A 15,793-nucleotide genomic window follows, 5' to 3' on the forward strand; every position below is an offset into this window, starting at 1 on the left:
TGATAAGTGTCTCAACAGATGAAGAAGCCAAACAGTTAGTTAATGAAGCCAGACAGCTCTGCGGTTCTGGAAAACTGCGCATCCACAAGTTAATTTCCAACTGCCAAGAAGTGCTTGCATCCATTCCAAAAGAAGACTGTGCTGACGCTTCAAGAAGTCCCGATTTGGCCCTGGGTGAACCACAGACGGAGAGAGCCCTAGGTGACAATTGGTGCGTCACGTCAGATCACTTCAGCTTCAGAGTAGTGGTGAATGAACGCCCACTTTCAAGAAGAGGAGTCTTGTCGACAGTAGCCTCCATCTTCGAACCCATTAGGCTTTGTCGCACCCTTTATTCTGATTGGGAAGCAAATCCTACAGCAGATGTGTCGGGATAAGGTTGGATGGGATGATCCGCTACCAGATGATCTAAGACCACGGTGGGAGTGCTGGCTCTTTGACTTGAAGAACCTAGCAGATGTCAAGATTCAGCGATGTTACCTCCTTGCAGATTTCAAGGAAGTCCAAAGGTATGAGCTCCATTACTTCTCCGATGCAAGTGTCACAGGGTACGGAGAATGTACTTACCTGAGGGCAATTAGCGTAACCGGACAAATCCACTGTTCTTTAGTGATGGGTAAGGCCAGAGTGGCCCCCACTAAAGTTACAACTGTGCCAAGACTTGAGCTATCAGCAGCAGTTGTTGCCGTGCGTACGCGTGACATGCTCAGAAAGGAGTTGGAAATAGATGCTCAAGAAGTCTTCTGGACAGACTCAAGAGTTGTCTTGGGTTATGTCAACAATGATGCGAGAAGATTCCATGTTTTTGTGGCAAACCGCATCCAGCGGATTAAAGACAGTACCAGACCAGATCAGTGGAGACATGTTAGCTCTGAAAACAATCCTGCCGATCATGCGTCGAGAGGCCTGAGGGCGAAGGAGCTCATTGCCTCCAACTGGTTTTCTGGCCCAGACTTTCTCTGGCATGAAGAACTTCCCAGTGGAGATGTTGGGTTGGGAGATGTAGCAGTGGAGGACCCTGAAGCATGCAACATCTTCGTACACAAGACCACAGCGACAGAAGTTTCGCTGCTGGACCGCTTCCTTAAGTTTTCCTGTTGGACAAGGTTAGTCAAGGCCATCGCTCGTCTCATGCGATGTGCCAAGGAGCTGAAGGGTTCAATACCAAGAACTAATGAAGCCACGGGTCTAATGGAGAGAAGCAATGCTGAAGCTACCATCATTGGACTTGTCCAAAAGGAAGCCTTTTCTGAAGAAATCCAGAGTCTCCAACATGGGAAGGAGATTACAAGACAGGCAAAAGCCAGCAGGCTACACAGATTGAATCCTTTCCTGGATGAACAGAGAATTCTCAGGGTGGGAGGTCGGCTTAAACATGCTGACTTGCACCATCACGTTAAACATCCAGCTGTTTTACCTGCCACAAGTCACATAACAAGATTGCTCATAAAGCATTATCATCATCAAGTGCAACATCAAGGGCGTGGCATAACTGTGAACGAGCTACGAGCAAATGGATTCTGGATACTTGGATGCAGTCATGCTGTGTCATCTTACATCTACAAGTGTGTCAAGTGCAGAAAGTTTAGAAGGTCTACAGAGCAACAACAAATGGCAGACTTACCTCGTGAACGTATGGAAGAAACTCCCCCGTTCTCGTATTGCGGAATGGACTGTTTCGGTCCATTCTATATTAAGGACGGAAGGAAGGAGTTGAAGCGATATGGGCTGCTGTTTACATGCCTATGCTCTCGGGCTGTTCACATAGAACTTCTTGAAGAGATGACCACATACTTTTTCATCATCGCTCTCCGTGCTTTCATAGCCCTACGTGGAAATGTCAGACAACTCCGTTGTAACCAAGGCACTAATTTTGTTGGTGCTAGACGCGAGTTCCTAGAGGCATTAAAGGAGATGGACCAAGAACGCCTAAAGGTGTTAGGCTGTGAGTTTGTTATGAATCCACCGTCTGCAAGCTACATGGGCAGAGCCTGGGAAAGGCAAATTCGGACAATAAGAAGTGTGTTGACATCCATTCTTGATCAGTCTTCCCGAAGACTTGACAGTTCATCACTACGGACCTATTTCTATGAAGTCATGGCAATCGTCAACAGCCGACCATTGACAGCTCATTTATTGAATGATCCCACAGGACCACAACCTCTTTCACCCAATCACATCCTGACAATGAAATCCTCCATCATTCTTCCACCTCCTGGAGAGTTCGTAAAGGAAGACCTTTATCTTTGTAAAAGATGGCGCAAGGTGCAATACTTGGCCAATGAATTCTGGTCCAGATGGAGGAAAGAGTATCTGTTGAACCTGCAACAGCGACAGAAATGGCAAAGGAAACACAGGAATGCGAGGATCAATGACATAGTGATTGTGCAAGACGACACTGCACCCAGAACTGAGTGGAAGTTGGCAAAGGTCACAAAGGTTTATCCTGGTGAAGATGGATGTGTGAGGAACCTACAGCTGCTGATCAGTGACTCTGGACACTGGATAAGCAAGGAAAGCGTCTTGGAAAGTTGGTCTACCTGGAGAGGCCCATCCATAAGACCTTCCTTGCTTGAAGCAGAGTGATGCAGTCTAACTGCATTTTTTCTTGCTAAGAGTCTTATTATCATCCATACTAGTCTGCAAGTTATGAGTGAAATCACAAGTGATTTGGTGGGAGTGTAGCTGCCATCAACGACAATCAATAAATACATAAGTTAATACGCATACAAGTTAATACATATTCATAAATAGTAAGACTTGAGAACAATTTAATTTCATACTGCCTTTATTTTGTTTTATTTGGTTTCTTTGATGTTACGGTTCGAAGTGAGTCATAGCTCAGATAGGAACTAAAGTTCTGAAGTGATAGACGGGGGCGGGTTTATTGATGGGACTGTTGTTTTTCGGACCACGTTCGCAGTACAGAAGTATCAAAGTGCGTAGAGAGCGCTATTGTAAGAAGTTGTATTACCTTTCAAATATTTTTATTGGAGCACACTGCAACAATGTTACATTATCCACATCATACACACGAGTACAATGTATATCCATAAAGAACTGTGTGCAGTAGGACATACTGTCCTCTTTTTCTTTTTTAGAACACATAACAATGGTAAATGAAGAACAAATACACATGTATTACAGAGTACAGAAAGATAAACAAACAAAAACAAAACCTAAATAAATCCCTCCCTCCCACCCTACCCAGCCTTACCTTTCCGTCTAAATACTATATTATAGTTAGGGGGAAACATTAATTTCCACTACCAGGTGTGAGATAGTGAATGAGAGGTGACCAAATTTTTTCAAAGTGTGGAAGTTTATCCATAAGAGTATATTTTATTCTCTCAAAATGGAGAGTGTTAGTAAGATCACTAAGCCACATCTTTGTGGTGGGTGTTTCTTTCTTTTTCCAATTCATGAGAAGTAGCTTCTTTGCGATGATGAGACTATAGGAGAGGAAACATTGTTGGTAGTTATTTAACCTTTTAGTATCCTCTGAAATTCCCAAAATAATAATATGTGGATTAGGCTCCAACTGTATGTTAAGAATTTTAGAGACTAAATTGAAGATGTTAAACCAAAAGATCTTAACTTTGGGACACAGGACGAAGCTGTGAAGCAACGTGTCTTCTGCAACAAGGCATCTATCACAAATAGGGGACATCTCAGGGTATATTCTATGTAACCTCTCCTTAGAATAGTGAAGACGATGTAGAATCTTAAAGTGAATTAGGCAGTGCCTAGCATTATTAGAACAACGATGAGTATGTTCCAAACTCTTTTCCCATAGAGGGTCCGGGATCTCAGTGCCCATTTCTTCCTCCCATTTTGTTTTTATTAAAATGGAGTTCACTGGGTTGATAGACTGCAAAGTGTCATATATGTAAGATATCGATTTTTCTGAGCAAGTCGTGGGCCGGAGGCATCTATCAAGAGAGGAGCCCGAAAAAGTCTCAAAGTTATGCAAATATTTTCTTACATAGTCTCTAATCTGCAAGTATCTAAAGAAACTACTACCCGGTATATTATATTTACTCTGTAGTTGTGCAAAGGATGCAAAAATGCCTCTAATGTATAACTCACCTATTGTATGGATGCCTCTGTTCTTCCAGAGATTAAAAGTATTATCCAGAGTGGATGGAGGAAACGTAGGGTTTCCAGTGATAGGTAAAGCATAAAATATGGGTTTCAACTTAAAGTGTGATTTGATTTGTTTCCAAATACGCACTGTACTGTGGATAATCACATTGCTATTGTACAAAGACTTCTCAATAGTGTAAGGTGCCAGAAGGATGGCACCTACAGAGTTAGGCTGGCATGCCTCTTGTTCTAATTCGAGCCAGTTTGGTGGGGTAGCTGTGTTATCCAGCCAGTATGCCATAATCTTGATTTGAGAGGCCCAATAATATGATAAAAAATTCGGGAGTGCCAAGCCTCCTTCTATTTTAGCTTTACAAAGGTGTTTCTTGCCAATTCTATGGGTTTTGTAGTCCCATAAGAAAGGGAGCACAATCGAGTCTATTTTTTTAAAGAAAGATTTGGGGAGGAACACTGGAATGTTCTGAAATAAATATAGTAATTGGGGCAAGAAAATCATTTTGATAGCATTCACTCTGCCAAGTAATGAAATCGGCAAGGTCTTCCAGAACTGTATATTTGATTGTAATTTAGACAGCAGTGGTGGGAAATTCTCCTTAAATAAATGAGAGTGGCACTTTGTGATCTGAATTCCTAAATACGTGAATTTTTCTGAAGATACACTAAAAGGGAGGTTCTGTAACCAGGCAGTATTCTGTACATGCACGGGCATTAGCTCGCTTTTATTCCAATTTATCCTGTAACCAGAGAAAGTCCCAAATGAATTTATTTTATCGAGTATCTGTGAAATCGTGACTTGGGGCTGAGAGATAAATAATAAAACATCATCGGCATATAATGAAATTTTGTTTATAGTTTTTTGTGTATTATAACCATGAATTAAAGGGTCTGAGCGGATACTCTCGGCAAGGGGTTCGATTGCTAAAGCAAAAATTAAGGGGGAAAGAGGGCACCCTTGTCTCGTTCCTCTATGTAGTCTAAAACGGGGGGACAATATTTGATTAGTCAGTATCTGTGCACAGGGGTTGTTATAAAGAAGCTTTACCATTGAAATAAATTTTTCTCCAAAATTAAATCTCTTTAAAATTTCAAATAGATAAGGCCACTCGACTTGGTCGAATGCCTTCTCAGCATCGAGTGATAGGATGGCTAGTTCTTCTTTTGGTCTAACAGTAGTATACATGATATTAAATAAACGTCTAAGATTGAAAAAAGAATTTCTACCTGGTATAAAACCAGTTTGGTCTGGATGTACTAATTTATCTAAAAAGGGGCTCAATCTATTAGCCAAAATTTTAGAAAATAATTTCCCATCTAGGTTTAACAGAGAAATAGGGCGAAAAGAGCCAACCTCTTCTGGGTCCTTCCCCTTTTTATGTATCACTGTAATAACCGCTTCTGTTAGAGTAGGAGGTAGGACACCATCCGTGTGGGCTTGAGTGAACACCCTATGTAGATATGGGCAGAGGGTTTCATTAAATTTTTTATACAGCTCACCTGGAAGGCCATCAGGGCCTGGAGCTTTATTGCTTTTGAGTGAAGTGATAGCTTTTTTAACTTCTTCAACAGAAATTTCAGAGTTCAGCTGAGCTGCCTCATTTTCATCTAGTTGGGAAAGATTGCACTTATTTAAGAAATCTTGCATAGCTGTATAGTCTGTATCGTTTTTGGAAGTGTACAAATTTTTATAAAATTGGAGAAATCGATCATTAATGTCCTTGGGTTTAATCAGAATCTCACCTTTATCAGATTTAATTTTATGTATTGTGCGATCATTTTCCTGTTTTCTGAGTTGCCGGGCTAAGAGTCTATGTGGCTTGTCATTAAACTCAAAATATTTTTGTTTTGTATATAAAAATGCCTTACTTATCTTTGCCGAGAGTATCTTGTTATATTCATATTTTAAGGCTGATATCTTTTTATGCAAGTCACTGGAAGGAGTTTTGGCATTTTCTTTATCCAGTAGGTTAATTTGCTTGTCTAGTTCAAGTAATCTAGCTTTGTTCATTTTCCTTCTAGATGCTTCAAATGAAATAATAGAGCCTCTAATAAATGCTTTGAATGCCTCCCATAGGACAGGAGGGGTGGTTTCTGAATTATCATTAGTATCAAAATAGAGGGATGTCTGAGCTTTTAAATAATCACAGAACTCCTTTTCGGTTAGTAAAAGAGGGTTTAGCCTCCAGTTCGTCTGTGGCTTCACCATGTTTTGAATGTTCAGAGTACACGTAAGGGGACTGTGATCTGAGATCAAAATGTTGTGGTATTTCATATTTACAGCATATGGCGTTAGTTTTGCATCTATGAGAAAATAATCTATCCTGCTGTAAGAGTTATGTGTTGCAGAGTAAAATGAATAATCCCTACCGGTCGGATTGGCTATTCTCCAGATGTCAGACAGATTAGTGTTGTTGATAAATGTATTAAGAAAGACACTTGAATTACTCTTCTCTGCTCTGCGAGTGGAAGATCTGTCTAAATACGGATCTAACACGCAATTGAAGTCCCCTGCAATAATCAAATTTGTTTGGGACAAATCTGGTATAAGAGACATTGCCTTCTGAAAGAATGATGGATTGTCTATATTCGGAGCGTATATGTTCATTAAGGTGAGAGGAGTAGAATATATTTCCCCAGTTACAATCAGAAACCGACCTTCCTTATCAGATATTGTATCTTTGTGAATGAAGGGAACGCCTTTCCTTATCATAATTGCTGTACCTCTTGCTTTAACATTAAATGATGAGTGGTATACATTATTGATCCATTTACACCTTAATCTGATATGAGAGTCTTTTTTCAAGTGGGTTTCTTGTAAGAATACCAGATCTGGTGCTAATGATTTAAGATGAGCAAAGATTTTACCTCTTTTTATTGGGTTATTAAGTCCGCGCACATTCCAGCTAGCTAAGGTTAGACCCTTCCTTCCTTCTCTTGTATTCAGATCATCTTGTATTGGCATATCAGAAAATAAATAGAGTAAATAACTGTTCCAATTAGTCCACCTTTAAATTGTGATTTTATAGTAGTAAGACGGCTAAGTCCCATCCCTCCCTTCCCCTTCCTATAAGCTCTTTTAAACCCCCTGGAACAAACTGAGTAAACAAAGAACAACAAGAACATTTCTAGCCAGTACTAAACAAACGTATGGCACGAAAGTACTTTGGGAAGTATTCAAAAATAATAATAATGAGAGAAAATAAAAGGGGAAAATTACTTCCCTGAGCTGTTACTGTTAACCCTTGTTAACCTTAGTAACTAGTGCTTCTCAAAAACGATAGCTCGTCAGATTAATTTGAATAAAACAAAAACATTTACACTGTCAGGTATAAAACGATTCTAGTGTAGCCTAACGTACAGTCTCACCATATTTTGATGGATTGAACCAGTATGTATAACTGCTGGAGCGATCACGCATTCAGATTCCACACATTATATAATTCCAGCCAGAAGTGTGGGTTATCTTTTGCTGAATAGACAAGCGAGGGGAGAGAGAGAGAGAGAGAGAGAGAGAGAGAGAGAGAGACTCACGCATCTCACCGACAGTCCATTTCCTCACGTTGCCCTCCACCCGCCGCGTCCATTCCTCTGTCATTGTCTAATGTGGCTGACCAAAGTGTTTCTCGGCGTAATCTTGAGCTTCCCTCGGGTCGGTAAACGACATTTTCACTCCTCCGTGTGTCACAATCAGCCTGGCAGGATAAATCAGTCCGTATCTGACGTCCGATCTTCCTCGTAACATTTCTCTAACTTTAGTGAACGCAGCTCTCTGTTTGACCACAGAAGGAGGGAAGTCTGGAAATATGTGTATTTTCCGTCCCTGGTATTCCATCTTATTCTTTTCCCTGGCCCTACGTAGTATTTCCTCACGGACGTGGTAGTAGTGAAGTCTTAAGATGAAGGGTCGCGGGGGGTCCTCTGGTTTCGGTTTCTGGCGGTTTATCCTGTGTGCCCGATCTATCAGTGGTTGCTCTGGCAGAGACAGCGCTTCGGTTAGGAGTTGTGAGATGAACTCTCTGGGCCGTGATCCCTCTTTTCCCTCCGGTATTCCTATAATCCTGATATTATTCCGTCTGGAGCGCGCCTCGAGGTCCTCACATTTTTCATCCAGGTGTTTAGAAGTTGTATTACCAAAGGTGCATTACGTTAAAGAGAGGATTTTACCTTTAAAGAAGAACTGAAGACCTGTTTTTTATTTTCCTCAAGCAAAGCGGCCAATGAGGTACAGTGGCTATGTTTAAGCTAACGTGACATCATGTAGCGCTATGTATATGGCCTAAGTGAGTAATTGTTTCTTTTGTATTTCTGTTTCTGTATGTCAGTTCTCACGGCACACAGTTGCACATAAGTGTGTAATAAATGCCAGTTAACACAGAGGAACGACTTGGTTTCGTAATTTTCAGCTTGAGGGGAGTAACAGTTGTGTTAACAATTTGAGCTAATTTCTTGCTTGTAGATATTTACATTAGAAAAAGCTTTATATGACACGTTGAGACAGTGACAGTGCAATAATACTGATATATTCTATGATACTCCTACCTCAGCAGCAGATACACTACTATACCCATACCTGCAAACTCATGAGGGTGGAAAAGGTGACAAACTAAACCGTTGTAGGGGGTCTGGCCTGACATTTGCTTTGCGATGCAGAAAAGAGGTGAATTCAACACAGTATTTATGAGTTCTTCTTCTTGAGACTGGCAACAAGAAACGGCTCTTTCTCCTCAAGGATTTTGAAGAAGATGTCTTTTCCGTTGCGTCCGGCTGCATTCAGGGGACCTCCGTAGAGTTTTCTCATCTTCTCCCGGGTGGTTGGAATGGCAGACATTCTGTCATAAAATTCTTGCTGGATTACAACTTCTCTCAGGAGATGATCCAAGATTGGTTCAATGTTGTTCACTCTGTCGATCAGATCACACTGGTGTTTATCCACGAAGTGATCGCCTGAGGCTAGAGGGAAAGAAAAAGAATTGGATTCAGGTCAACAGCCTACCTAGTGACATCACTTTCTATAACATTTAAGAAATCTACCCATCCATTGTCCACCGCTTATCCTGTATTCAGGGTGGGGGGTGGTAACAGGTAACCAGTCTATCACAGGGCTGATATGTAGAGACAGACAGGTAACCAGTCTATCACAGGGCTGACATGTATGAGACAGACAGGTAACCAGTCTATCACAGGGCTGATATGTAGAGACAGACAGGTAACCAGTCTATCAAAGGGAGACATGTAGAGACAGACAGGTAACCAGTCTATCACAGGGCTGACATGTAGAGACAGACAGGTAACCAGTCTATCACAGGGAGATATGGAGAGACAGACAGGTAACCAGTCTATCACAGGGCTGACATGTAGAGACAGACAGGTAACCAGTCTATCACAGGGCTGACATGTAGAGACAGACAGGTAACCAGTCTATCACAGGGAGACATGTAGAGACAGACAGGTAACCAGTCTATCTGAAATGTCTTACCTTGTATGTGACCGGTGTTTTGGTATTCTTCTGAAAAAGAAAAAGGAGGAAAAGAAAAGAGACATATTTTGGCTTCACTCATGATACATATGTGAGTGACGGTGAAAGTTAAAAGTGTTTAATAGGCTGTGCAGATGAATTCTGGTGATATTATTTAAACCTGACCTTTTCGAATCGTAATGTTCCATATTGTTTGAAGCTCTTTACTGTGTTTGAGCTTGAGTGCAAAGTCTGCGTCTGGATTTCTTATGAACACTTCGCAGTAATTTGGCATGCTTTCATATATGAGCTGTATGTCCTGAGGAAAAAAAATAAATTATGGGAAAAGGTTAGACTTTCAGCATCCGGAGTTTGCAACAGCGATTAGTACGTTTTTTTTCTCATCTAAATCAAAGACATGAACAGAAGGGGTCAAAAATGATAACTGCCAAATATTGGTAAAATGTCACGATTTCAGATATTAAATGTATTATTTAAATATTCATAATAACATAACGCTCACATTGTTCATAGATATTTAAAGCAACACTAAAGAGTATTTAGTGCCTTAAAATAATGTTTCCAAAATAGTTTCAGTGGTTCATCACCTCAAAAAAGCAATCGCTCTGCAGCCCTCTATCAGCTGTAACCGCACTATGTAACTTTGCCTCGTAGGGTAGTGGTTTTGTAGTTCTACAATTGTAATGAGACTACAATTTGACCTGCTTTACGGCAAGCGTTACAAAAGCCGGTAGGTGGAGGCTCTGCGTGGAGATCAGTGGGAGAACACCTGGCAGGTGCGTGGAAGAGACCTTGCAGCTAAAAGAGAGTGAATATCGGACCGGCTCACACTCGAGAGCTGAAGGAGGCTACAAAATGCAAGACGGATGGTGACTTGGTTTTGTTGCTGCTGGAGTTTTTTTCCAACAGTGTGCATCTGTGTACAATACATTGATTATTTTATTGGCTCATGTTAGCTAAGGCGTTAGCTATTGTGCTAATATATATGTAACTATCGCTATGGCTCATGTTAGCTAATCTTAGCTAAGGCGTTAGCTACTCTACCTTGTCACTGGACATCGTCCAGGCTAAATTATTTACGACGGCAGTAATGGACAATTCCCTTCCAACCTGTAGGGGGACCAAAGAGGAAAAGTTCTTAGGTGTTGCTTTAAATAAAAAGGTTGATTTTAGGTTTGAAGCACTGAAATAATCTTATTTCAGTCAAACATACTTCAGGACAAACTTCTGCACCGTGGAAATCTGCTGTGAGGATGAAACGATCTTCCATTTTCAGGTACTCCTGTGGCGGCGGCTTTTTGATGATTTTGTATCCGTAGCTCTTGTCCAGTTGCTGTTGGGACAAAAACATGAGTTGCCTGTGCTGCGTTTTCATCACGTGATTTGTGGCATTAGTGACAATAAGATATGAAATAACCTGTTTTAGACCAGGATCACGTGGGATCAGATAAACATGGAGTGTGAGGAATGCTGTGTTGATCTTGTATATTAAAACTTCACACCGTATCTTAAATGGGATGCCAAGTTTCACCAGGAATGCTCTGATAGAGAAAACTGGCTCAGACAGTTTGACGTGGTGCGATGTGACCTCGGATGCTTTCTCCACGACATCTCCACAGTCCTCTATGTGCAGGACTGCAAACTTGTCCCATATTTCAGGGTTGTCGTCTGCACAACATAAGAGCACATAACATAAGGATTGCATCAGCTGTTGTACTCATGTTGTCTGGAATTTAAAGATCCCATATTATACTGTTTTTCATCAATTCCACACAGCTGTCAGAGGTTCAACAACACTGTATTCGATATGCATTGCCCCAAACCCATCCGTGGTCCTGAATTTCAGCTGTCTAAAAGTTGCTCAAATGTGACCCGCCATGGCAAAACCAGCGAATTCGCGTAAATGACGAAATAAGCTTTTTTTTTTTCAAAATGAGTGATTTTCGTTTTTTTTTGCAGAATATGCAAGTTGGGATCATGAAGAAGCCACTCCATGTTTCAGATAACAGTATTGGTTGTCGTAAAAGTATACATTTTGTATTTGTAGTTTCTGAAAAAATCGAACTGCATGACGGCGATGCAGTTCATTTCCATACTGATTACCGTTGGCCATTCACGCGCTGTTATGTTAGAAGCGAAACACATGGCTACTGATACAGCGTCCATGTCGGCCGCAGCGGAGCTGGAGCGGAAGATATCAGACGCTATATCTACGGTTACATTTCAACGGGATAAAGACAGCGAAATGGAGGAAATCTGTAACTTTGACTGCAAATGCTACAGAAGAAGAAAGGAGAACTCTCTCCTTGGAAGACATTCATGTAGCGACAAACTTTCTCAAGAGCTTATGTACAGCATACGGATGGATTCTTTAGCTGCCGAAAAAGAGCAAACGGACATACAGTAGTTACGTCGGAAATGACTGCATCCACCAAAAAGCCGCAGATGAAAAGAAAGTCCGCCCGGACCTCTTATCAGAGCCAACGAAGTCTGAAGGAATACTTTTTAGTTTCTTCTGGGGTGAGTTTCCGTTAACATCCAAGTTATCTACTTTGCTTAGCTGGCTAAGCTAGCTCAGTACTGTCGTTTTAAAAGTATATGCACATCGAAACTAAGCTGTAATGGGAGGTTTTTGGCTCGTAATGTGGGCATCTGATTTAACAGTAAGGTGCCAAGGGGCACGTTCTGTCCACTTACCTATGCAGATCCAGTGTGGCAGCTGTACTTCAAATAGCTTCCCGGCGATGACTGTGATGTCCATTAGGGGACCTGCAGGCATGTATTGCATCCACTCCATCCTCTGCATATGTCCTTCCCAAGAGCAGAACTGATACTTTAAGCTGACCTTTTCCTTGCAGACCCAGCGCAAGCCAGAGACGCTGCATTCAAAGTTTCCCGCGTCAGACTGTAGGCTACAGCAAGCCATGGAAAAATAACAAATGAAATAAAAAAGATGAGCATATATCCCTAGAATATAGTTCCAGTTTGCTGTGATGCAGAATTTAGGACGTTATTCTTTCTTCACCTGTACGTCGGAGCCTCATCTGCATCTGCACTGTTCACGTCAGGTTCAACTTTAGTCCAGTCGCTGCAGTCCTGCTGCAGAGGACCAGATGTTTGGAAATAAGTGGAGATGGGGCTTTTTGCAACATCACATAAATGAACAAAGCAAAGTGATGAACTGATGTGAGGATTACCATAACGCTTCCACCACCCTCAGGCTCCATGCGTCCCGGAGGCCCTTGTGAAGACATGTCTGAATTTGTTTCAAATTGTTATTTTGATATTTAAGGTCATGTGATTAATGTGGTATTTAACTTGAAATATTCCAAGTGAATAATTAGCATGAGGGGGAAAGCCTGTCAGCACTGAGATTCTCACTGAGATCGTAGTGGTTTCGCAGAGGTCTACGATAGTCTGGTTGGGTCTAATGTGAGGTTCTATGTGGAGGAACCAGAGACTGTCTACGGTCCATCAACAAGGTCGCTGCTGTATTTATGTCTAAATTATGTTATTTTAAGTGTTGATGGAGCAGCTACAGTGTTTACAAATCGTCATCATTATGTAGTTAGTTCGGCAGCCTTTTTGTGTTGCAATTAAAGTCCTGGAGAATAATAATTCAAGGAAAAGTCTGAGGATCACCAAAGTGATTACGATGCATCCTCAAAGCACAATGAATGTGGAAACAACATTTCTTGGCACTCCATGCAAGAGTTCACTGGTACTTGAGGGAAAAGTCCAGGATCATCAAAGATCTCTGGACAAAATGTAATTGTGATGCATCCATCCAATAATGGTCCAGTGTGTCCGTCACACCGAAGGACAAACACCGACGTTACCATGGAGCCCCTTGCATGGCTGAAACACTGACTGATCTGATCTAATTGAAGCATGTGCTTCAACAGGCATTATTCAAACCACACATTCAAATGGCTGTTTGACCGTCCACATGCAATTTGATTTAAGAAAAAAAAGGCATTAAAGTGAAATAAACAAAAACCAACTTGCCTTTGGATCCTGACCTAACGTCCAACAACCTCTGCACCAGATCACTCCTGTTCATCTGCGTTAAAACCTCCCTGGTCACCTCCAAAGCCTGTTGGCCGTAGGTCTCCATCATCAGCTCCACTATTCCGGCTTTGTCTGCCAGCTCCATTCTCTGTCTGGAGATTCTTGGGAGGCCTTTCTCCATTTTACTGTCCTGCAAGACATGCTTGAATTTCTCGAGCTCATCGTCGTTGAAATCTTCAAGCGTTTCCAAAAGCTTCAACTGGACTGACATTTTCTCTGAGGAGGAAGAAAAGAGAAAATAACTGACCGATTCCAAATCAGACTTTAAAAGACTTAGTTGCTTTTGAGCAAAATATAAATAAATAATTACAAAATGACATATTCTGCTTCAGAACACTCTACTCCTTAATGCAGAAGCCATGCAACAAATACTTCCCTTGATAAGACTATAATGTGAAATTGTGTCAAAACTATTTCATTGAATATACATTGTGTACCAATCCACAATAATATTGCATGATAAACACGGCACCCAGTAGCCTGATCATACCAATAACTGTCAATTATTCAACCATTCCTCAATTGACGGATATTCATGTGCAATAACAACATCAAAATGTCATATATTCTATTATACAATAATGTGAACTCAACTACTCAGTCTGTCCTTGATTACATTTTTAAATAGTAGTATTTTTTTAATATCTGTTATTTATTACATTCTGTTTTGCCTCTTGTTGTTGCACTATCCTCTTTGCTGCTGTAATCCTGTAAATGTCCCCGCCGTGGGACTAATAAAGGTTTATCTTATTGTAACAGAGGTGCTGATTAAAGTCAACAGCAAAATGTGATTATTTGGCCTACATGTACTGTATTTTACTGTAAATTGTACATTTAAAAATAATTACACCAAATTAATTCCAGTGACATCACAAAAATCAAAGAGGCTGGATTCAATTGGCTGATGCTGCATGTTATTGCTTTGCTGCGCTTTTTATTTATTTCATAACATTTTTCATGGGCGGTAAAATAACATTTTAACGACTTTCTTTGTTACCATGAATTCTAAAATATATTTCGATTTTTCTCTCTGACCTTTGAATCCTGAGTTGGACATTCCCGTCACCAGATCAGTCCTGTTCATGTCCCTTAAAACGTCGATGGTCACCTCCCAAGACAGCAAACCACAGGTCTCCACCATCAGTTTCACCAGTAGGTCTGCACCGTACCATGTTTCCCAGTTCATGTGTCGGACCCTCTTCATGAAGAGCGTTAGCTTCAGCAACCACTTGAATTTCTTCAGCTCCTCCTCACTCAAAGTCTTCACTGTTTCCAAAAGAATCCGTTTCAAATCCTGTGTAAACGTGTAATTTCCCAATTGGGACGGTTAAAGATTAATTTATTTGCATTTTGTCAGTGTTATAGACGTCGAGTGTAAATGTTATGAGATTAGTTTTTTCCTGCATGATCACTCAAGACAATGATACACTAATATCTTCTACTGATTTCATTTTCTTTTGAAGTATTAAGTGTTTTTATTTCTTAACATCAAAGCCAAATATGAGTCCCTCCATCCTTTAATTCATATTAATTAATAACTTTCTGATCTCAACGCATCATGTTTCTGTAACAGGAGCTCAAAGAAATGGTTTTCTCTCTTTTCCATCGTAACATTATAACTTAAGAGCTCAACATTAACAGTGAGAGGCAATTTAAGAAACTCACTGTTTGGTTCGTTTTATCATTTATGATGATTTAAAATGTAAAATATAGTCACACTCACATTCAGCAACAGTGTAGGTTGATGTTTATCCACAAAGTGTTGCTCTGAGGAGAAAAGACATTAAATAACTCAGACAATTCAAATCTAATTGAATCACTAATAATCACTTTTAATGAGACACAGTTACTTCAAAAGAAAGAAAACAATTTCATTACAAAACACAGAACTCAATCAGATATACCTTTATATTATTATGAATTATATAAACTATTTATTAGACACATGTTTATGTTGTTTTTGTTTTAATCTTTACAATGGCACCATTTATACTGGACTTTGTGGCATAACGCCGCCACCACGCCTCCATTCTGTCTCTGTACCTTTGACACCAAAAAGAAAGAAGGAGTGATCATCCTGCAACGAGAAGGCGGAGTAAAGGGGCTTATGTCTTACCTGTGAGTCCTGAACTGAGCTTTGGT

At 40.6% G+C, this 15,793-nt stretch overlaps 1 protein-coding gene across 1 annotated transcript; it reads right to left on the minus strand.

Annotated features, from left to right (window-relative positions):
- Nucleotides 1–7,174: 7,174 nt before the first annotated feature.
- Nucleotides 7,175–14,887, minus strand: LOC311025018 (NACHT, LRR and PYD domains-containing protein 1b allele 3-like). The gene is made up of 9 exons (XM_084027685.1): nucleotides 14,687–14,887; nucleotides 12,778–13,867; nucleotides 12,606–12,679; nucleotides 12,278–12,492; nucleotides 10,998–11,248; nucleotides 10,794–10,913; nucleotides 9,746–9,878; nucleotides 9,581–9,610; nucleotides 7,175–9,054 (listed from the first exon to the last, which is right to left on the minus strand). Exons 2-9 carry the CDS (start codon nucleotides 12,832–12,834, stop codon nucleotides 8,780–8,782), a joined length of 1,155 nt encoding a protein of 384 aa, XP_083883811.1. The 5' UTR covers nucleotides 12,835–13,867; nucleotides 14,687–14,887; the 3' UTR covers nucleotides 7,175–8,779.
- Between the last annotated feature and the right edge of the window lie 906 nt (nucleotides 14,888–15,793).

This window comes from Eutrigla gurnardus, assembly GCF_963514095.1.
Source record: "Eutrigla gurnardus genome assembly, chromosome: 14".
NCBI lineage: Eukaryota > Metazoa > Chordata > Actinopteri > Perciformes > Triglidae > Eutrigla > Eutrigla gurnardus.

Bases quoted from the DNA above. Each gene is read 5' to 3' on its own strand.
- LOC311025018 (XM_084027685.1), bottom strand. From the start codon at position 12,834: ATGTCTTCACAAGGGCCTCCGGGACGCATGGAGCCTGAGGGTGGTGGA. The intron at 9,879-10,793 runs GTATGTTTGACT...TTTTTTCCTCAG, and splicing joins GTGCAGAAGTTTGTCCTGAA to GACATACAGCTCATATATGA. The intron at 9,611-9,745 runs GTCAGGTTTAAA...TTTCTTTTTCAG, and splicing joins GAACATTACGATTCGAAAAG to AAGAATACCAAAACACCGGT.